Source organism: Sebastes fasciatus, chromosome 19 (assembly GCF_043250625.1).
Source record: "Sebastes fasciatus isolate fSebFas1 chromosome 19, fSebFas1.pri, whole genome shotgun sequence".
Classification (NCBI taxonomy): Eukaryota; Metazoa; Chordata; class Actinopteri; order Perciformes; family Sebastidae; genus Sebastes; species Sebastes fasciatus.
This window is the reverse complement of record NC_133813.1, coordinates 6261371-6284854: the sequence shown is the minus strand read 5'-3', so window position 1 is coordinate 6284854 and position 23484 is coordinate 6261371. Positions and strand designations below refer to the sequence as shown.

At 38.6% G+C, this 23484-nt stretch overlaps 2 protein-coding genes across 3 annotated transcripts; both read left to right on the top strand.

The window, feature by feature from the left end:
- Window positions 1-147: 147 nt before the first annotated feature.
- On the top strand, window positions 148-12034 carry eeig1b (estrogen-induced osteoclastogenesis regulator 1b). 2 transcript variants are annotated; one of them, XM_074618656.1, is made up of 12 exons: window positions 148-354; window positions 1049-1337; window positions 5699-5819; window positions 6034-6063; window positions 6963-7079; window positions 7179-7225; window positions 7333-7493; window positions 7755-7856; window positions 8167-8386; window positions 9554-9675; window positions 9759-9828; window positions 9914-12034. In XM_074618656.1, exons 2-12 carry the CDS (start codon window positions 1192-1194, stop codon window positions 9957-9959), a joined length of 1182 nt encoding a protein of 393 aa, XP_074474757.1. In that variant the 5' UTR covers window positions 148-354; window positions 1049-1191; the 3' UTR covers window positions 9960-12034. The 2 variants fall into 2 exon arrangements, with proteins under 2 accessions (XP_074474757.1, XP_074474756.1); XM_074618655.1 differs by having other exon boundaries at window positions 7755-7886.
- A 2563-nt stretch (window positions 12035-14597) lies between these two features.
- On the top strand, window positions 14598-18354 carry dpm2 (dolichyl-phosphate mannosyltransferase subunit 2, regulatory). Its single transcript, XM_074617926.1, has 4 exons — window positions 14598-14718; window positions 15953-16042; window positions 16293-16395; window positions 16558-18354. Exons 1-4 carry the CDS (start codon window positions 14716-14718, stop codon window positions 16611-16613), a joined length of 252 nt encoding a protein of 83 aa, XP_074474027.1. The 5' UTR covers window positions 14598-14715; the 3' UTR covers window positions 16614-18354.
- The last annotated feature ends 5130 nt before the right edge of the window (window positions 18355-23484 follow it).

Sequence of the window (23484 nt, the reverse complement as noted above, 5' to 3'; positions counted from 1 at the left end):
CTTTCTCGATAAGTTATGACTTTTTTCTCATAACACTACATAAGCTATGTGAAATATTTCAATTATGCATAGTTTGCAAGTATTAGATTTTTCCATAAGGGTGTTTCTCTTCCTTACACACCTCTGCTCAGACTTTGTGGACGGTCCCTAACTCGCCCAGTGAGATGCGACGTTCACGGACCCGCTCTGACTGACTTACTGACTGCTGTTGAACTCAGAGAGGGAGAAAAAGTTGGTGAAGATTTCAGGTTGAAGATGCACTGAAAACCGAGAAAAACTGCCAAGAAAGCCAGACTCCAGTTGTTGTGCAGCGGTGGGCGACACAGCTGTACCGTCACCAGACCGAAAGGACCGGTGAGATCTGGTGTTTATATATATATATCTGTTGTAGTAGAGCCGCCGGGTGGTTTCAGTGTTTGCGTGGCAGCTCTCTGCACTGGGAGAGTCTGTTAAAACATGCGATTCTTTTTTTAGGGATAGTGTCTAAAATTATTAGAAAATTAATTGTGAAACAGTAGTGGAGGTGTTGTCTGCAATGTGGCATAGAGAAACTATAGCCTACATGATTTCCACAGCTGTCATTGCTCCAAAACAGCTGCAAAATGAAACTTTAAAGGGGACATATCGTGCTCATTTTCAGGTTCATGTTTGTAATTTGGGTTTTCTACTAGAACATGTTTACATGCTTTAATGTTAAAAAAAACGCATTATTTTTCTCATACTGTCTGTCTGAATATACCTGTATTCACGCTCTGTCTGAAACGCTCCGTTTTAGCGCATTTCAACGGAATTGCGTTGCTAGGAAACAGCTTTGGGTCCATGTTTACTTCCTGTCAGCTGATGTTATTTACATACACTGCAACAGAAAATAAAACTGGGACACATTTAGTAGGTTTACATTTAAAACTGTGAAATGGTCTCAAATATTGTAGATACTTTCACTGTATTTATATATCACTTTAACCTGCTTTATAATATAAAAGACATGAAAATCTCACTTTTTACAATATGGGACCTTTAATAAGTGTATTTGTTTTTCCAATTCCAGGTCTAAACTATTCTTCAAAGATGTCTGACCTTGAAGCAAAGAAGGGTTTTCAGCCCCCACTTTAAAGCCCGTACATATTTCTATTTTCCATTGATTTTGTGTTCATCATACCACACGCGAGCACACTACAGCAGCTGGGAGCAATGTCTTTTTTGATAAAGAAGAAGAAGTTCAAGTTTCAAGTGCACTTTACGTTGGAGGAGCTAATGGCGGTTCCTGTCGTCAATGGAGTGCTTTTCTGCAAGATCCGGCTGATTGATGGGGGGGACTTTGCCATCTTGTCAACCAGGTATTTTAGAACAACTTCCTTGTTATGACCCACTAAAAACCCTCTATTGCATGCATTCACTCACCTGAGTTTTAACCCTCTGAGACCCGCTGACTTTACTGTCTTTCAGAGGCTCTATAAGGTTCAGTTTTAGGGCTGTGAAACTAGAAAACCTAAAGAATCCATTGGTACCAACCATGTCGGGACTGGAATAGCCATTTTCAAAGGGGTCCCTTGACCTCTGACCTCAAGATATGTGAATGTAAATGGGTCCTATGGGTACCCACGAGTCTCCCCTTTACAGACATGCCCACTTTATGATACTCACATGCAGTTTGTTTTCATGCAGTATAAATGTGTTATTTCCGCCTATTCTAAAATGGTGTATTTGAATATTTCTATTTCCTAAACAGTCTTGAATTACATAAATTGGGTATCACTGTAAAAGGAGGAGACTCTTGTGGATCCAATGAGCCCAACTGTATTCATGTGTGATGATGTTAATCCCCATAGTAGCCATTTCATTGTAGTGAGACCATTTTTTTTAAACTTGACCTCACTGTTTGAAAGAGTGTTCAAAGTGTTGCTTGTATGTACTTGCTGTACAACGGTGTGTTTTGTGAATGCAGGCAGGTTGGGCAAAAAGGAAAGAAAAGAAGTGGCAGAACCTGTCTGGCCATTTTCTGCCTCTCCCAGGCAGCCGGCAGCCTCTAGGCGTGTTGTTGTCAGAGCTGTAAACGTCAAGTCACCGTTCAGATAAGCAGAGTGGGAAACGTTCCCCCTGATAAAGTTAATGTGGGAAAAGAATGTGTGAAGACGTAAGCTCTTATGATTGATTGTATAAAAAACAAATATGAGAACTAAAAACCCTGTAGAAGTGTTGGGATCAACGAGGCCAGTAAGCTTTTCTCTTTTGGCTGCACCCTCATACTCCATATTCACAAAGCCTGTCGTCACGTCCGCTTTAACGTTTTCCACAATACTGAACAAAATAATCCAAACAGGTAGAAGTAAGATGTAAGAGGAGCACAGCAGGATGCTTTTCTTACTCTCTTGGTCCTTGTGTTTTAAAGCACCTGATTTATAGGCCGACTTTCTCTCAGTTTTTTTCTATTGAGCTAAACTAAAAAACACAAACGTTTAACGGGAGCGGATCAAAACGAGGTTTCGTACTGAAATATTGTAGTACATCTCCCACAGTTTCCATAGTTGTCTCTTTTGTGCTGTGTGTTTGTGTTTTATTTTAACCATTAGTGAGGGGGCTGTTACATTTCTTGACACCAGGTAGCTCGTAATCATTTTTCTCTGCTGGACCCCAAGCCCCCCAGGAAGTGCGCCGGTTGTCGATCCGGACTATCGTAGTGGCTAAACGGCGGTACAGCAACTTCCGTTTTCGTCACGTGATGCATTGGGCCCAAAAATACTTTTTCCCATAGACTTACATTGGGAAAGAGACGTCTGTAACTCAGCGGATAATTTTACGAGGTGAATCAACTTCCCAGTACGAACACTCTAATAGCCCTTATTTAAAGAATTACTTTTTTAAAGTTGTAAAACGCACCAATAGCTGAATCCAGAGTTATTTCCCTTCCTCCGTTCATGTGAGTGAGACCCAGACCGAGGCTGGAGCGCAAGCCGTGACGACGACGTGGCGTTGGGATCCCGTGACCAAGTCATGTGACCGAGCGGACGCTACTCCGCCAATCATCTCGGAAGTTACTCCGCCAAGATCCGGTTACTTTTCCGGACAGAAGTCGAGCCATTTAGGCTTCATGCGCCAATGAGCAACTCTCATAGGAATGACCGAGGCCCCGCCTCCAACGCTGTATCCAGTTCTTTTAATACATCCATGTGGTGGACGCTACACACAGAACTGCGAGTGTCAATGCTTGTGCTCAAAGTGGTAAAAATCAAGTTGATATCCTCATTTACATTCAGGACAATTGACCCGCTTTTCCCCCGCTGTTGGGCGGCACTGACAGCTCATTTTTATCTAAACTAATCAGCCATTCCTCGTCCTTGTTGTGGCGCTCTCAACGCGAGCGACAGGAAAAATAGGAACAGGGTGTCCCACAAAAGTTCAGCTCAAAACGGTGTGTCGCGCCTTGTCGCTCGCAGCCAGTTTGGACACGTTGTTAGAGACTAGCTGGTGAACATAATGGAGCATTTAGCAGCTAAAGAGACCGATATGTTTTGTCAGAAGTTGGTGGAGACCAAACCAAGAGCTAAAAGAGAGAGATAGAGAGTGTTTTGGAGTTCATCAGTTGTACACAAACACTCCAAATGAATACTAATGTTGCTTCGTGTCTGCTGGATATGTTAAAAGGACACAACTTTAAAAGATGGCAATATATTTTGGCGCCAAAAACAAGTTACTGCAGCTTTAATGTAGCTTTATTGGTAGGGCCAGGACACTGCAGAACCTGAATACGTTGCTTCAAAAGCTCTTAAAATTTGTTGTTTTAAAAAGCACATAACACAGCTTTGCATTTTTCATATTTTAAAGAATTATTCCTTTGGTAGATATTTATGCAGACCTGTATCTGTGAAACAAAATGTAAATAGACATGCAGAGGGTGTAGGTTGTCGTGCATGCACATAAGGAAATAATCATAATAAAAATTAGTCAGCAGGGTTAACGGTGCTGCTGGGCAGATTTCCATGTTGTTTGCTTTGCATTTCCTACAACCACATTCCAAAGAACAAGCATGTGGGATCGTCTGTTATCAGCAGAGCAGCAGTCTACTCATGTGTGTGTGTGTTGTGTAACTGAATTGCTGATCGTGTGGAGAGCTGGACGATTCTCCTTTTAAAGTTTCCTCTGACATGAGGCGGGCTGCAGGGACAGATAACATCAGCGTTTACCAGCCAAGTCGGGACAAGCCAAGCACGCTGATGGCCTCTCTGAGTGTATGGTAGAAATCAAGTGTAGAGAAGTCAGTACTTTTGTGTTAGTTCCCTGATAGCAGTGCTGTGATCTCAGCTGCTTTTACCTTTGCTCTTTATTCACTAGTTAAGTGTTTATAGACTGAGGGAGGGACACACTGGATCAATCTCATGAGACCTCATTTCCCTGCCGTGGACTCCCAAACTCCACAAATGAAGAGATGAAGGCCTTTGGAACACTTTGAGGTCCACTGCCTGGCATAACGAACATAGCCTGTCTATAAGAAGTGGACGTAGTCACCGTGACGTCACCCACTGGTTTGTGGACTGACGGTTTGAAGCCTCGAGTTGGGCTAAATTTTAGCGAGGAAAAACTGGCATGGCCATTTGCAAAGGTGTCCCTTGACCTCTGACCTCAAGATATGTGAATGAAAATGGGTTCTATGGGTACCCACGAGTCTCCCCTTTACAGACACGCCCACTTTATGATAATCACATGCAGTTTGGGGCAAAAAACATGCAGTTTTTTTCATGCAGTATAAATGTGGCCTATTCTAAAGAGGTGTATTTGAATATTTCTGCATACTGGGGTCCCTAAACAGTCTCTGAATTACATAAATTGGGTATCATTGTAAAGCTGAGCCTCTTGTGGATCCAATGAGCCCCATTGTATTCTTTTTTGATGATGTTAGTCCCCATAGTAGCCATTTGATTGTATTGAGACAATTTTTTTTAAACTTGACCTCACTGTATAAAATGACCTGTGGTGACCTCTAGGATAATCACAGCCTCATGAAACTTTACAGCCACAAACTAGAGACCTAGAGCATTCAGAGGATGGATGGCTTTCCTAGGTAGATTGACAATAATGGGGTTTCTGAGCATTTTCCAGAACAGAAGTGCTCGCCATCCAATCGCCGAAAAATGCAATTCTTGCAGAAATCTCCAAATGTCAAAGGTTATTGATACCAAAATCACAGCATGGCTTTTTCTATGGTGTTCCTCAAGGTCTTGGTGTCTTAATGTGGTATTTTGGAGGGATTATTGATTATTTTTTATCTCGCGGAGACTCGTGGGTACCCATAGAACCCATTTTCATCCATATATCTTGAGGTCAGAGGTCAAGGGACCAGGTTTTGCCTCGCTAAAATGTAGCCCAACTTTGGAGCATTATTTAGCCTCCTTCTCGACATGGTAGCAATAGATTCCTTAGGATTTCTAGTTTCATATGATATCTGTGTCTTCACTCTAGCCCTAAAACTGAACCTACTAGAGCCTCTGAAAGACAGTAGTCAGGATCGCCTGGTCCAGGGGGCCTGGAGTTTGACAGCCTAGAACATGACTTTACAGGGATTATAGAGTTTTATTGCATCAGAGGTTTTGTCATCTGCTCACACCCTTATGTAGTTTTACTCTAAGCTGTATGGTTTTGGCAAATATTTGTCTCCTAGACAGTCTAACCTGTTCATTGTGTATGTGTGTGTGTGTGGGTGTAGGGAGGAGGTGCGGCAGAACTGTGTTCGATGGAGGAAGAAGTACTCTTTCGTGTGTAAAGTGGGTTCTAATCCCATCACAGGAGTGTTGGACCCCTGCATCTGCCGGGTCTCTGTACGTAAGGTAAAAACTACAGTTCCCAGCAGCCACCTCTCCTTGCTTCTCTGTGTAAAGGCAATGCCATTTCACCCCCACACTACCCAGTAATATAGGAATGGTTATGAAACAACAACCTGTCCCAGGTTCCATATTAGTTCCCTATGAAGTGATGTGATGTGTTTATGGATGTGACTGTAGAGATGGTATGAGGCTAACAGTCTGCTCTCTGTCTCTGCAGGAGGTCAAAGGAGGAAAGAGCTTTTCAAAGGTAAGGTTATTTTCTGATCACTAAAATACATAAAGATATCAAAACTCATCTTTAATCCAGCTCAGCCCAGTTTAGCTATAACGTGTTTGACCTGTGAACTCAACTCATAAAGTTGATGGTAAAAAGCCGTGTTAAATACCAACCGTGTCAACATCACAGGGCTTTGTTACGGGGCCACGTGACAGGGTACAGTCAGAGGGTTATAATGACTGTGAAGTGACCACACTGTGTTTACTACAGCATATGTGTGTGTGTGTGTGTGTGTGTGTGTGTGTGTGTGTGTGTGTGTGTGTGTGTGTGTGTGTGTGTGTGTGTGTGTGTGTGTGTGTGTTTGAGCTACATAAGGGAACATAAAGTTTAGTTTATATTGTCATGTCACACGCTGATTATAGGGATCATTTTATCTTTCCAGGTTAATTACAAGGGTTAGTCCATGCTGAGGAATGTGTGTTTGTCACAGGACTTTGGTACTGTCTACCTGCACGGTCGATAATATTTTTATTTAAGAAAAAGAACATTATTCACAGATATATTTAACATAGAGCATTTTCCCTTTCTCCCACCCCCGGCGTTATCTCCTTTCCTTTGGTAAAGGATGCTCCAGTGTTTCCTATGCTAAAGGGTCAAAAACAATCGAGTTAAGAAAAAGAACTAGTTGATGAAAAGTTTGTTTTGAACCCGTCAGGAGTGGCCTTACTTGGTCCAGGACATCTTTAAACTGTGTCACCCTAAGTGAGAAGCAGCGCTGACTGGGCAGAAAATCATGAATGAGGAGGTTAAAGGAGGTTATTGACTTCTGCATGAAGTCGCTCTGTCTTGTTTCCCTTCATTCACTGTCTGTCTGTCTGTCTGTCTGTCTGTCTGTCTGTCTGTCTGTCTGTCTGTCTGTCTGTCTGTAGCTGGGTTTTGCTGATCTCAACATTGCAGAGTTTGCTGGTTCAGGCTCTGCAGTTCGCTGCTGCATCCTGGAGGGTTATGACACCAAAAACACTCGACAAGACAACTCTATCCTCAAGGTAGGGCAACTACACACATGCAAACACACACACACACACAGACACACATACACACACTGATCAGCACTGAGGTTTAGTAACATATCTGTGTTTTTATAGGTAACAATAGGAATGACTCTTCTGTCGGGGGATCCCTGCTTTAAAACGTGAGTTCCTCTTCATCAGAGATTCTGACACTGTACACTGAATAAGGACCCGAGGGGACTTTTTGTAATACTCATTGTTTGTTTTGTGCCTGTGTTTTCAACATCAGGCCTCCCAGCACGGCCAAATCAGTCTCCATCGGGGACGAGGACCCCACCCTGCAGCTGGACTGTAAGGGTGAGAGCACTGATCCCACGTTGCAGCCACTAGGAGGCATCATTGAGGCTCCTCACCTCTTCAAACCCAGACAGTCATCAGTACGAAGCTCAGGTAACTGCTCAGCATTACTGTTCCCTTGTTGACCTCTAACCAACTGGAATTAAAGGGGTGATTCTAACTCATTACAACTTGTGTCTTAAGTTTGTAGATTTTCTATCAGTACTGAGATTTGATTGGTCATATGCTGCAAACACACACTCGTTTGTTCGGGTTAGTTAAGCCAGATAACGAGAAGGGCGTGTTGAACTCGCTTCGTAGTACAGGCCTCTGATAAAGGTGTGTGTGTGTGTGTTTACTGTGTGTATTCTGCAGGGCTTCCTGAGGACGGAGACGGTGCGTCCAGTCCAGATGAGGTCTTTCAAACTGGTCATTTCCGCAGCTCCAGCTACGCCAGCCAGCACAGCAGGATCTCAGGTCAGAGAGCTTCATCATGCTACAACCGAGGTCAGAGAGCTTTACTTCCTCCACCAGATAGAACAAACTCTTCAAACCTGAGTTATTATTACCAACACAATTTAGGAAAATAATTCCACTTGGGCCCTAATTATTGAGATTGGGTGGACTAATCGAGGGTGAATATAATCAAATGGTTGTAATGTGTCTTCGTCTAAAGCATGGGTGTCAAACCTACGGCCCGAGGGCCAGAAAAGGCCTGCTAAAGGGTCCAATCTGGCCCAATGGATGATTTTCCTCTTCCTCTTCCTCTCCTCATCCTCTCCTCCAGGCTACAGTACAGCTCACTCTCGCTGCTCCAGCCTGACTGACCTCAGTCACCATAGGAACACCTCCTCCAGCAGCGGCGTCTCCTCCGGGTTCGCCCATTCCCCCCTGCTACCTCCCTCTACCCCCACCTCCACCGAGCCGCACCGACAGGCAACTCCCACCAAACCGGAGAGACCTCCTCTACCCTCGGCAGCAGCCCTCATGTCCAACAGATCCTCCAGGTAGACACACACACACACGCACACGCACGCACGCACGCACGCACGCACGCACGCACGCACGCACGCACGCACACACATATCTGCTCCTGCATGTGTTCCACCTCGCTTCAGTCTTATCGGTGAGGAAGTTGAGGATTATCATGAGTTGATCTCACTGTGAGGCATGTCTGGACTCCATCACGCTGATAATAGTCTAGGGTTGAATCTCAGGCCACTCTGAGAGGAGGACTGTGGGTGGAGTATTCTGTTGGTCACATGGACGGACCTCAGACTTAGTGGGTGATTAGAGGGAGAAATGGAATATAATATTAATAAGTATGTTTTCTTTACCTCAGAATGAGCTGTTTATATCTACATAGGGATAATTAATTAATTAATTAATTAATTAACTAAAATGAATCGTAAAAGTGTGTAAGGGTTTAGAACATTATGATAGAAGTATATGATGGTCATCCCCATGCTCTATTATGTCTCATAAGTTGTTGCAGCAATTTTTGGGTTGATACCATTTGTTACACAGATTTGGTGCTAAATTTAACCATTTTTTATCTATTGAGAATTGATAAAAATGATCAATAATCCCTCCAAAATACCACATTAAGACACCAAGACCTTGAGGAACACCATAGAAAAAGCCATGCTGTGATTTGGTGTAAAAATACTTTTGACATTTTGAAATTTCTGCAAGAATTGCTTTTTTCGGCGATTGGATGGTGAGCACTTCTGTTCTGGAAACTGCTCAGAAACCCCCTTATTGTCAATCTATCTAGGAAAGCCATCCATCCTCTGAATGTTCTAGGTCTCTAGTTTGTGGCTGTAAAGTTTCATGAGGCTGTGATTATCCTAGAGGTCACCACAGGTCATTTTATACAGGAAGGTCAAATTTCAAAAATGGTCTCACTATATGAAAGTTTTTGCCCCAAAACTGCATGTGATTATCATAAAGTGGGCATGTCTGTAAAGGGGAGACTCGTTGGTACCCACAGAACCCATTTTCATTCACATATCTTGAGGTCAGCGGTCAAGGGACCCCTTTGAAAATGGCCATGCCAGTTTTTCCTCACTAAAATTGTGCCCAACTTTGGAGCATTATTTAGCCTCTCTCCCGACAACATGGTATGACATGTATGACATAACATGACGTGTATTTATCTCGCCAAACAACAGAAGAAAGAAGACCACCGTGGAGAGGCAGCCCAGCTGTGTGGACGACACCCGCATCGATGCGGACGACATCGTGGAGAAGATCATCCAGAGTCAGAACTTCTCTGACAGCAGCGACGATGAAGGTAGGACAGAGTTTCAAAGTTTCAGCTCAACATTCGTGTATCACAGCGGTAACTTCTCTTCTGGATTCCTTGTTTTCCTTCAGACAGCAATTTGAGACTGTTTGTCAGCAAAGATGGGACCACTGCCCTCAGCGGGACGCAGCTCGCCAACAGGTACGCAGTTTTACAACAGGTACACTTGTTGACTGTATCTTTTTTACCACTTTCTTTCATCTAACTGATCTCTGTGTTTTCACAGAGGATCACCTGGTATATTTGAGCCAGTGGTCATCGAGACTCACTGAAAGAAACATGAACAAGTCTCCAGCATCATCAACTGGTACGGTGACGTCGGATTGTCTGCAACTGCATGTGCAAGTATGTGCATACTTGTCTTCAGAGCACACGGCTTGAAATAAGACTACTATGATATTGATGTGGAACCTTCCTGGTATATTTAATCCGGTGGTGGGAGATGTGTAACATATGATTACTGTGTTTTCTCAAATAGTGGACGGGCCTTTTTTTTTTTACTTCACATGAAGAAAGAACCAGGCGTTTATTTTTATATTATATTATGTTGTAAGTACATTTGAAAATATTCCGCTGTTAATGCAGATTTAACAGATATATCCTCAATGCATCCGTTTTACATTAAAACACTGCCAGAAGTCCAGAGGGAATAGTTCCTCCTCTTTCCCGGGAGGATTTTATAGTGGAGCATCTGCAGGAAGTGTTGAGTTTAACATTGGCAAAGTAGAATCACCCAGAATTAATTCAACAGTGAGTGAGAACTGCAGAGCCTGGCAAGTATCGGGAGTACACTATTTTTTATCCTCATGCACAGGAATTAGTCATCCATGCTCTAAAATTACCGAATTTATGAGCACAAATAAGTACTCTGGAATTAATGTCGAGTCACTTTAACAGCAGGAATTTGAAGCTCCTAAAAATACTGAATTCATTCCTTCATGTTGATATTGTATTGACATTCAGTTCATTCACTTTATTATCCCAGATGGGAAACTCATTTCAGTTGTTCTTGTCCCCTCACCCCCCACTCTTTTTATATACATTTGTTATGGTACATTTCAGCGATACTGGCCAGCTGTTGGCAGCTGTCATATAGGCCTATAGGGGCCTAATGCAGCACAAAATAAACACTAATATATTGTGAGTGGAAAGACTTCCGATCTTGCTTGTTAAACGATGTTATCTTTCACGTCCATTTGTTGAAATGTTAATATTGTTTAACATTATGTTTGGTTAATTCATGTGCATACACTTTGAGTTTGAGAGTTTTTGCAACCCATTTGACTGTTATCAGTCCATTAAATAATCGTTATCAGTTGCTATAAGCGTCATAGATGTGGGTCATTAGGGGCCCACTACGCCTACTACGTTATAAAAGTTAAAGTGAAACTTAAAAGCAACATGTTCTAACATGTAAAACTGAATGAAACGTCACATTTTGAAGATACTTCTTTAGGTTTAGGCAATAAAACTACAACTTCTTTAGGTTTAGGCAACAAAAACAAAAACACTTAGTTAAGTTTAGGGAAAAATATTGTTTTGGGTTAAAATAACAACACACAAACTCTCTGCTCCTGTCAAAGTTAATACGGTCTCTAGAGATCGCTGTTGTGTTCTTTTTTACCGTCTTTCGGTGATCTACCATGTGAATAGATGATAAAACCTACTAGTTTGTGTAGTAGGCCCCTGTTGACCCACATCTATGGAGCTTATAGCGACTGATAACGCCTATTTAAAAGCCTGACAACAGTCTAATCGGCTGGCATTGTGGTAATTGTAGTGCAACACTGAAATGGTGCGTTCAGTGGGGCCTTGTCAACTCGTAAAACTGAGCAGGAAGTAGCACTTGGTCAGCTTGCTAAACACAGGACAGACCACGATACCCAGTGTTTCACTTTAACACATGATGGACAACTGGAAACAGGATGATGTCCATATAACTTTGATTTCTCTATCATAAAATACATGTTACAGCCTATATGCTCAGGCTAATAACAGCAGAGTTTAAGTCTGGTGTCAATTTTATCACTGGTCCAGTTTATGTGATGGATTTACCACTGACACAAGTCAAATATGATTTTATCATGTTGTCATTTTCTGGCGTTACGAGTTGACGAGGACCCTCCAAATGCAGCACAAGAGCTATGAAAAGGCTCTCAGAGAGGGCAGACGTCCTCTACACAGACTGGAACTGAAACATAAGCTTTTGTCCTCTTTTTTATATATATTTTAATGCTATTTGATTGTTGTATATATGTACTTAATATATTATTTTGCACATGTGTACTCTCTGAGGAGGATTTTTAAAAACCACTAAAAGGAAATAGAGATTGCACGATTGTCTAAAATGACATATGACATGTTCAGTTTTTACTTTATTCGTTATCGTTTCATTTCAATGCTCTTGTTATAGGACAAAATGTCTTTTGATGAATCTGTCGAAGGCCGTCCATCCATTCCCTGCACTTAATAATATATATATATATACTGTATGTATATATATATATGGATTTGGTGCTGCCCTGCACGGTATTAACCAAAAAAACTCCAGCCAGAACTCATTGCACTTTTTAGTTTTGGCAGTTTTTGTTTTTTGAGGGTGCTGCAATATACTCCAAGAAATTCATATTTTCATATCATAGTTGAATAGCTTGTGTAAACTATCACGTTGTGTTTAGAGCTAACAATGATCATGTAGGCCGGTGTTCGCCGTAGTGAGGTCAGTCCCACAGCTGCAGCAGCACAAAGCCCTCGTTGAACCAGAACTAACAGAATACAATAGACACTCACCCACAGGACTCATTCTGCAGTATGTCAGTGTCTTTGTTGATACTGTACTGTATGTGTGAATGTGCCACCATATGCATGCAGGACATGCATGTTTGGCTGACTTTTTTATCTTCATCAATCCCTGTATTGGGTAAATACTGCATAGATCAATTGTAGGCAAATATTGGTGAACATAAGGGATATTTTCGGTGTCACAATCACAGTTTGCCGTTCACACACAAAAACTTGGAATATTTATACAGTATAGTGCCTAGAAAAAGTATTCAGTCCTCCACTGCTATTTTTGTATGTTTAAACAAAATGTGCTATTCTCTGTCTCTTTCAATGGTACTCCATATTTATCACTTCATGGTTATAAATGTAGTTCTATACAGGATGCATGAGACCAGGCCCTATATGGGGTTTCACTCAAAGAACCATGGTTGCACAAAATCCAACATATTTCCCTTTTATTTTCAGACCAGCAGGCTGGTCTACAGATGTATATGTATTTCTAATATTGTACTGTATGGTGAGATGGGACTGAAAGGATAATCATTCATCATCAATCATTATTTAGGGTGTGGTTGTGAGAGAAAACATAAAAGGGAACCGTTGTGTTGGTGAATTGTCTACTACTGTGATTTGTTCTTCTTTCCTTTGTACTTGACCATGTGTAACCTGTGACTTTATTAATTACATTTATACAACTTGCATGCAGTGAAAAGTATTTTTCTTTCCTGATAATTTGAAATCAAACAGAATTGTTGCATAATTAGATTGGGATTATATTGCATTTCTGTGATACTGATTTTATTTGTATAGGGAGGCACTTTTGGTGGAGAGAATATAGACACTATTTTTAACTTTTTGTAATTTATTAAATTCATATTAGGCTTATCAAATTGGACCTATACTTGTCACTATACGAATTAGTAGAATTATAATATATGCATGAATATGTCTACATTTTTGGTACTTTTGTTGTCCTCAAACTTGTGAATGGATGAGTTTTTAATTTTTTTTTAATTATTGTAACTCAAATATTTTCTCTCCTTGTATTAAAATGCCAGGAAATGTATGTAAAAGTCACACCAAGAGTTGAGATTATTAACAACATCAGTGTTGAGGAGCAATGAATTATGATTTTGCATTAACATGTATACCAAATCAAATAATAAAGCCTTGATGGAAGCGTCATCATTCTGTATTTGATGTGGATTTATATATTTGTCGTATATACATGGTTGTTGCACACATCGAAATAGGAGCGGTATTTACAGTATTGACAATAAACAGACTATTAACAAAATTGCACAAGTGGAAAAATTATATTGCACAGTGAGAATGAAATGAAATTCCACCTGAAAATTTTGCACAGTATGAATTACACCTGAGTAGTAATTATATTGCACAGTCAGTATACAGTATAGTAACACTTAATTTTACAGGTCCGCAAATTTCATGGTAATTAGGTGATAATTAGCAAGTAACCTACTTAAAATTTCTTTGGAATTACTGCCAAATTACCCCAATATTTACCTCAAAATTATAAACATTATTTAATAATTATTTATTTTTTAAAAAACAGTATCTTAGACAAATTAATACGATGAAAATTAATCTGTCTTTCTTTTTTTTCTTTTTTCTTTATATTTTAAAATTAATATTATCTACACTCCAGCATACCAGTAGGTGGCAGTAATGCACTAAATCATGCCAGGAAACATGTTTGATTATTTTTTGTTTGTTTGTTTAATTTTTGTATTTATTTATTATTATTATTATTAATAATATATATATATATATATATATAATAATGATAAATATATATAGAAATATAAATACATATATATATATACAAATATATATATAAATATATAAATATATATACACATATTTATATATATAAATATATATGTATATATATATAAATATAGATACATAAATATAAATAAATATATATATATAAATATATATTTATGTACATATATATAAATATATAGATACATATATATATGTATCTATATATAGATATATATATATATTTATTTATATTTATGTATCTATATATATATACATATATATATGTTTGAATATTGTCTTTAATATCATGTAACCTGAAGTATCTAAAGCCAGACGTTACACACTTCAGTCCAGTAGGTGGCGGTATGCAGCTCTACACGTTGGTTTGCGATCTGCCATTAAATCAGAGAAGAAGAAGAAGAAGAAGCCAGGAAACGTCAGCAAACAGATAATATGGTAAGAAAGATAAGCTGATTAAACTTAAACAAACGGACTTAAAGCAGCTCTTTGAAGCTATAACTCATAAAAATAGCAGACTGGAACATGTTGGATAGTTTCATGCAACAATAGAGCTAACGTGTTTACGATAGAGACATTAGCTTTAAGTCTCCGTTTCAGTGTATAGCCAATTTCATTGTGATTTATACGTTACAAGAAACGTAAACAACTAACGTTAACGTTACTAAACACCTTCACGGCTCTCTCAACTTTAAAACAGACGTTTTTGTATTTGGGGTTAACCTTCTGAGACCCACAATAGACCGGTTTTAGTCTTTTTTAGGGGTGTACAGGAGGTCTTTAGGGGGAGATAGCAGGTCAGCAGTAGATGTCACATAGAAGTGGTGTACATCATCTGAAAGCTGGGAGCCTGGAGATTAATTTGAGATGCTGCTCAGCACTGTGTGTCAAGTTGTTCTTGTCATAAATCAGATATAAACATGAATTCATTATTTTAAATTAATTGTATAATGGTTTAGAACATTATGATTGAAGTATATGATGGTTATTCCCATGCTCTATTGTGTCTTATACGTTGTTGCAGCAATTTTTGGGTTGATACCATTTGTTACACAGATTTGGTGTTATATTTAACACATTTTTACCACTTGAGAATTGATAAAAAATTATCAATAATCCCTCCAAAATACCACATTAAGACACCAAGACCCTGAGGAACACTAGAGAAAGCCATGCTGTGATTTGGTATCAAAAACTTTGGATTTCTGCAAGAATTGTATTTTTTGGCGAGCACTTCTGTTGTGTAAACTGCTCAGAAACCCCCTTATTGTCAATCTACCTATGAAAGCCATCCATCTTCTGAATGCTCTAGGTCTCTAGTTTGTGGCTGTAAAGTTTCATGAGGCTGTGATTATCCTAGAGGTCACTGTATAAAATGCACTTTGGATGAGTCTGGAAACAGCAGGTACAAATTAGCCATTGTATGTAGAGCATAGGACATTTATTAAGAAGTAAGACTTTATGGAAGTGTAAAACTGCAGCGTATTGCTGGAGTGTTCCATTAAATGAAAACCATTTATGCTGCTAGTAGCAGCTGCACCTTTATCCCAAATTTATTCAAGTTCATCTGGAAAAAAAATTCAAATACTGTTGGGATTTTGGTCATGCGTGCAACATATAACAACCCCCCAAATGCCTTCTGCTCAGTTATTATTTTTTTTATTTATTTCAGGCTTCAGGAGTGGATCAAGCAGTGGGCACGAGTCTGGTTGTCTTCAGTCTCTCGCTGTTTACATACTACTCTATCTGGGTCATCATCCTGGTAGGTTCTGTTTACGTCCCAAAAATTAAACGGTCAAGCTACGGAGCGCTGATCAAATATTAATCAATATTCTGTTACTGTAATGCCTATTTCTCAGAAACATCTTGTAGTGTACTGTTACGGCCACCTCCTGTATGCTTCCACTGTCTCACTAAATATTATTATTACATGCAACATTACATGGTTTTACAAAATGACATTTTAACAGGAATTTCAGTCTTGATGATGTGTTTTTTTTGTCCTTTTCCAGCCTTTCGTGGACAGCGATCACCTACTGCACAAGTATTTTCTTCCTCGAGAGTACTCAGTCATTCTGCCTGGCATCGCAGCAGTAGTACTGCTTCTCTGTATAGGTCAGTAGACCTTCTGCAGCCTAAAACAAAGCACGCACTCAAACATTCTCATTACAATATGCACTCCGCAGACAACCCCTCTCTACATATGAAATTAAACAAGGTGTGACCATGTGTGTCGTGTTGATGTCAAAGTTAATACCGCTCTTGTCTTGTCCACAGGGGCCTTCACTGCAGTCATCATGTGGAAGAATCACAAACCAAAGAAAGTGGACTGATCTCAGGATGTTGGTGGATTTAAATATGTGAAAATAACCTTGATGCTAAAAAAACATCTCTGGTGACTCTACAAGCAAAAATCACACCTCCGTTGTCTAATAATGGTTACTGAACAGTTCACCTTCACGCTCACAAAATTATATTTGTTAAAAAAATTAAGTTTCCTGATATTTATTTCATATTTTGGTTCTATTTTCAGTTCAGTGGAGTTAAGTAAAAATCAGCTACTGTGTTTTAAAGCTGCTATGTGCTGAATTTGAAAACGTTGGTGCCCCCGAGTGGCCGTATAGAAAAAGACACTGAATTTACTAAAAGCAAAACATAGACTGCACCAATATGAATAACTTGAAAGATCACAGTTTAAACTTTGAATTTGTCCAAAGCCTTTGATATTTCTCAGTGAGTCACTGCTGCTGTGACTATTCTGTAGTGTTTAGATCAGTCTCTCCTCTAGTAGGCAGCAGACAGTGGATTCATTTAGCTGTAGGGTTATATATCAATGTCATATTTAATAGACCGGTAGGATTTCACGGGGATCCAGTAGATAACCCCACAGACCAACTACTAATTGCTACGGATGTCACATTTACCTGTTCAGATACCATTTTTGGGCCCAAATTTAAGACAACCCTGACTATACAAAGACACCCTCCGCTGCAGTTAAACATGTGACAAACATGTGAAATCCTTTAACTAAACACTTTGAACTCTGAGGGACACACTGCAAACCGACTTAAAGGCACTCAATAAACCAGCAACATTATTAGACTTCAAACAACACAGTCTCTGTTGGAGCCGGAGTTACACCAGAGGCCTGTACTACAAAGCGAGTTCAGAGTAGACTGGATAACTCGATTACACTTATCACGTTATGGTATTAAACAAAGTTGTGGCGTCTATGACTATGAATTTCAGCCTTCTTTCAGCTGCGTCCCCGTCTCCGACGTCGTGAAACAGACTTGAGAGCAAGTAAAGAAATAAATATAAAACCCTAATTCAAAGCGGTAAGCACCCACCGCATACAGCCAGCTGTCCTTCCTGCATTTGTCAGTTTAAACTCTGTTGTTTTCAGCCTGGATTATGACTTTAACTTCTTCGTATTTGTGTAATATTATCATACAATCCAGTCTCCGAGCTCCGATTGGTCAGTAGGTGGTGCTTCTATACGAGTTGATCTCTTATCTCGAACATTACCTGCTCCGGAGCAGGTTAGGTGTTCAGCATAAGTTACCATGGCGATCTACCCCAGTAAGAAGTGAACCACCTTCGTAGGACAGAAAACCTTGAAGGGTTAACCCTGAAGTTACCTCGCTATCTCCAAATCCTGCTTCATAGTACAGACCTCAGCACTCTCTCCATTCTAAAAGATAATCTGATGTTGTGAATATGCTAATATCTTGTCCTCAAATACAACTCGATCCCCACTATTTAAAACATAATTTCCAGAATTTTGTATATTTGGGTTAATATGGTAATTAACAGTAACGGCAGGATGGAAGGAGGTGGGATATGTGGCACTGTGTGAAAAAATGACAACCTGAAAGTAGGATGGGTCTTAAATTCTGTAAATATTGACAATGTGTCCATTTTTGTAGTGTGTGAAAGTGTGAATGTAAATGCATTGGATACAAACCAGCACACGCCTACAGTCAGGCTGGTAATGGGGCCAATGGTCCTTTTTTCTCAGTTCAATAAAATGTTGATGCTCGGTAGTTGACTTGAGCCTCAACTGAATAAAAACCATGTCTTTTTGACTCCTGTTGTCTTCTGTTAACTCCTGGTTCTACGGAGAATGTGTCATATACAGTATTGCGATTTATGGCCTCTTACTGACACCTGTTGTCAATAATACAACATTACATGCAAGAGTCGCTAGAGGGACACTTGCTGTTTAAAGGTCCCACATCGTGCTCATTGTCAGGTTCATACTTGTATTTTGTGTTTCTACTAGAACATATTTACATGCCGTAATGTTAAAATAAAATCTTTATTTTCCTCATACTGGCTGCCTGAATATGCCTGTATTTACCCTCTGTCTGAAACGCTCCGTTTTAGCTAATTTCAACGGAATTGCATTGCTAGGCAACAGTTTTGGTGCATATTTACTTCCTGTCAGCTGATGACATTCACATACACTGCAACCAGGAAATAAACTGGGACACATTAAGAATGTTTACGTTTAAAACCGTGTAATGGTCTAAATATTGTATATTTGTGACATCACAAATGGACAGAAATCCTGACGGCTTGTTTCAAATGCACAATTTCTGTGTTTCTCCGTATATTGAACGTTTCAATACTTTCACAGTATTCATATAGCACTTAAACCGACTTTTCACTATAACAGACATGACAATCTCACTTTTTACAATATGGGACCTTTAAGTTTAATTAAAGATCAGCCACCACTGCACTCAGACGTCTGTCTCCATCTAGCTAATGTTGTTTTTTTTCTCTGCTAAGTGAGTTAACGTTAAAGGTTCCAGAGTTAATCCCCGACATGTCGACTATCATGTAGTCTTGCTGAAATTACTGGAGATGTTCATACAAGCTGTTTTGCTCTAATTGAAAGAGCAACGGCCAATGGGGGGAAACTCCCAGCACTCACTTTTCTGCTGTACAGCCCAAAAAATATGGCTTAGAGCAGCTTTAAAGTTAAAAAGGTAGCTACTATACAAATGATTTCACTGCATAAACATATAGAATATCTGTCTGGAAGTGTGTGGAAATGAAAGGCCAATTATTGTTAGACCTTAGTTTGTCAGAATATATAAATAATGAATGGGGCCCTGCCTTTAATTACATCCTGGTAATCAAAAAATGATTTGATTGTTTGTGTGGCTGTGATTTGTTTTGCACCGCTGGGAGAGGACACAAAGTCCTCTGTTTGCAATGTGATGCTGTATGTGAGAATTTATTTTTCCGACAAATGTTTCATCACTACACTAGATTTTTGCTGCCAAACATATTTCAGAATTTTTTTTTATTCCAGTTGTGTAAATACAACATTAAACAATACATTTCCAAAGATTAATCTGATTTCAAAATGACAGGAACGTCATGTTTCTACTAATTTCACTATGGATTGATAAAATTGATAAAAGGAAACTGTCTCTTATCACCTCACAGTGTCACTGAGAGAATATCAGGACAGTCTGATGTCAAATTTCAAAATAAAAGCCCCTTAAAAATCTCAGAAATTAGCCATTTTCCCTCTAAATTAAGATTAGAATTAAAAGGAAAGCCTATTATCACAAAGTAATATCACTTCAGAATAATAGCAGACAACCCATGACATTCTCATGTAAAATTTCAAAATAAAAGCCCTTTAAAATCTCAAATTAGCCATTTCCCCTCTAAATTAAGATTAGAATTAAAAGGAAACAGCCTGTTATCACAAAGTAATGTCACTTCAGAATAATAGCAGACAACCCAAGACAGTATATCAGGACATTCTCATGTAGAATTTCAAAATAAAAGCCCTTTAAAACCTCATATATGAGCAAAGTTCTCTGTTTGCAATGTGATGTTGTATGTGAAATGCTTCATCACTACACCAGTAGTGATTTTGCTGCTGCTACTACAAGGAGACAGGAGAACCAGATGGTTGGACCTCAGCCATGAGCCAATGAGTAAGCAAAGCTTTGCTCTGTGGCTGCAATGGCATCCTCCAACAACAACTGCTTTGATTTTTTATTATGTAACCTTTTATTATTAGATGTGTTTATTTGGTGTATCGATATTGATTTTTTTTGTTGCAGTCATTTAATTCACAAAAGGGCTCTGCTCTGCTCGATGCTGTCACACAGTCAGTCTACCAGCTGACATGTGACACACACACACACACACACACACACACACAGAGAGAGAGAGATAGGAACAGAGAACAGACTGAGCCCAGCCATCACACACACTCCTGCTCTTCTCTGCGTCCACCAGCTACAACGAGGCAAGTAAACCACTTTAATCTGAAGATAACTACTTTCATATGCAACATTTAATGAGCAGCCTGCTAGTTATTTCCATTTAATAATGTTTTTTTCATGCTCCCATCAGCATATCTTTTATTTTCCAACCTTTGCTATGGATAAAAGTGTTCCATGCATCATTTTATAACCTTTAGCTAATTTCTGATTTATTTATTTTCAGCTGTGTGTGTCACAGTGTGGGATGCTATTGCTCAGATTCTGCTTTTTGACTCAGCATTTTGACTCATGCTCATCAGCTCCCATTTAAAGCTGGAAATACCCCTCTGAAACATGACTAATACATTTAATACCAGTGATTGTAGGGATGCACTGTGTGGAAGTGACTGGGATAATTATTTTATGTGCAAGGAAACATCAGGCTTTGACTTAAATATTGCTTTACTAACTTTGTAAAACAAAATGTATCAAATAAATACATAGATGTAAATTTACTGAATTGTTATTTATTATTATTATTATTATTATTATTATTATTCAAAATGAACAATTTTTATTTATTATTAAAATAATAAATTGTACACTAGTAACTTGGTCAAATAAAATATTCAAAATTAACAGAAATGTATTTATAATTAAAATAATAAATCATACACCAGTAACTAGGTAAAACAATTCTTCAAAATGAACAGAATTTTATTTATTATTAAAATAATAAATCATACACCAGTAACTTGGTAAAAAAATCTTCAAAATGAACAACATTTTTATTTATTCAATTAATAAATAGTACACTAGCAACGTGATAAAAAAAATTTCAAAAATTAACAGAACTTTATTTATTATTACAAATTTAAAAATATAATATAAATAATATATAGTATAGAAGAAATTGTACACAAGTAATCTGGTAAAATAAAATCTTCAAAATTAACAGAATTTTTATTTATTTAAATAATAAATACTACACCAGTAACTTGGTGAAAAATATTAACAGAATTACAATTAATGTGTAAACCTTTTTAATGCAGCAACAAATTGGTCAAAACTTAAACAGAAAATTAAATTCCAGTATATAATGTGTATAGTATATAAACATAGAATTTAATTTAATAGATCGCTAGTAGCTAATAGACACTCACTCCTTGGTCAGCTTCAAAGATGAGGCTCTAATTGTGAGTGAAAAGTAGTTTATTCCACGAAAATTAATAAAAACAAATATATATCCATATGCAATGATGGACTATAAAACTGACAAATTCTGCTGGAAATAACAGAAAATACAATCTGCGTTTTCATCCTGCTCCATTGAAGCCTAACTCGCACTAATCACACTTAAAAGGACACACCCAAATTGTCCAATAGCAGGACAGACTAGAGGAGCCCGTCTTAATAGGGCAAAACACACATAAAAGAGTCAAAATGAATCACAAAGCTCATTTTACACATGACTAATTGACCTTAATTCTAATGCATATCAAATCAATGGCATAACAAAATGTACTTTAGCAATTTAGATCAAATACAAAAATAAACCACATGGCTCTTACACCAGTGAATCATCATGCCACATAGTGCTGAAACCACGATACAGGCCTACAGTTAGTCATCATAACTCATCAAACTCTTAAATAAACATTTTGTTGTGATAGATGTCTTGAGTAAACACGCATAAACAATTTCTCCCAAGCGCTGTACAGTATTTAGCGGTGGGTAAAATGAGGTTAGGGGCTTGACCCACATTAAACCGGTGATCCAGGACTTGGTAAAAACAGCCTTTGTGCTTGTTGTCAACAGGCTGCATACTCAGCATCACTGGTTTGACGTATGTATGCCACGTGAAGGGGACGGTGTTTACAGGAAAGGATGTTGTTGGACCTCATGGCAAATAGTCTGGTTGAAAAAATATGCAAATGTCACACTTTATGCAAAATGAATGCAAATACATGACATTGGGATTTGTTCATTGGGTTTTGGATTATTATATTACCATGTTCTTTCCATATTATTTGTAGAAGATTAAGCCCTTTCTCTTGCAAATCAATACAAACTTGGAACCATATATGTTCCACAACATTACTAAATAAAACATTACATTTATTCAGGAAGTAAAATGAAACTGTACTTGTAAAAGGAAGCCTTGTTTGTTTCCGTGGTATTACTGGGCTCTTACTACTACTGTATATAATTTGTAATAGATTATTTCCTTTTTCATGCAATCAACACAAACTTGTACCATATTATGTTCCACAACATTACTAAATAAAACATGACAGTTTTGTTTTGCGGTACGTGTATCTCTTAGACATTAACAGCCACAGCGTGTAAGAACTGATTCAAAATAAAAGCACAGTTCTGATACTGTACATATGAAATACTAAATGAAATGAGTGATAATTTTAAAAAACAACAACAACTACGGCGTGCAAAACATATTTCAGAGAAAATGTTATTCCAGGTGTGTAAATACAATATTAAAGAATACATTTCCAAAGATTAACCTGACTTCAAAATGACAATATACCACCTCAGATTCTTTATTTCCTCACTTAAACCATAAAGTGTTAAACCATTGAAGCTGAAATAGGCGAGATTGGAGCAAATATGATTAAAAAAAGTTATTTATATAAAACGATTGCTATATCGTGATAGTAGAACATGAAACAGGTAACCTGAAAAAAAATCATGTACCTCTGTGTCCTCCGGTGCTCCTAACGACATCGGCAAGATTTCACAGACCGGAGGAAAACAAGCAGTAAGAGCTGATCTGAGGTCTGCTGTCCATCTGCTGTCTATGAGAGCCGGCTGTCAATCACTCGCGAACTCCAACGCAAACGGTCAAACTAGGCAGCGCTGATCAAATATGAATCAATATTATGTTACGTTAATGCCTATTTCTCTCCTCAAATGTTTTCAGAATCTACTGAAGCTTTATTAAACCATA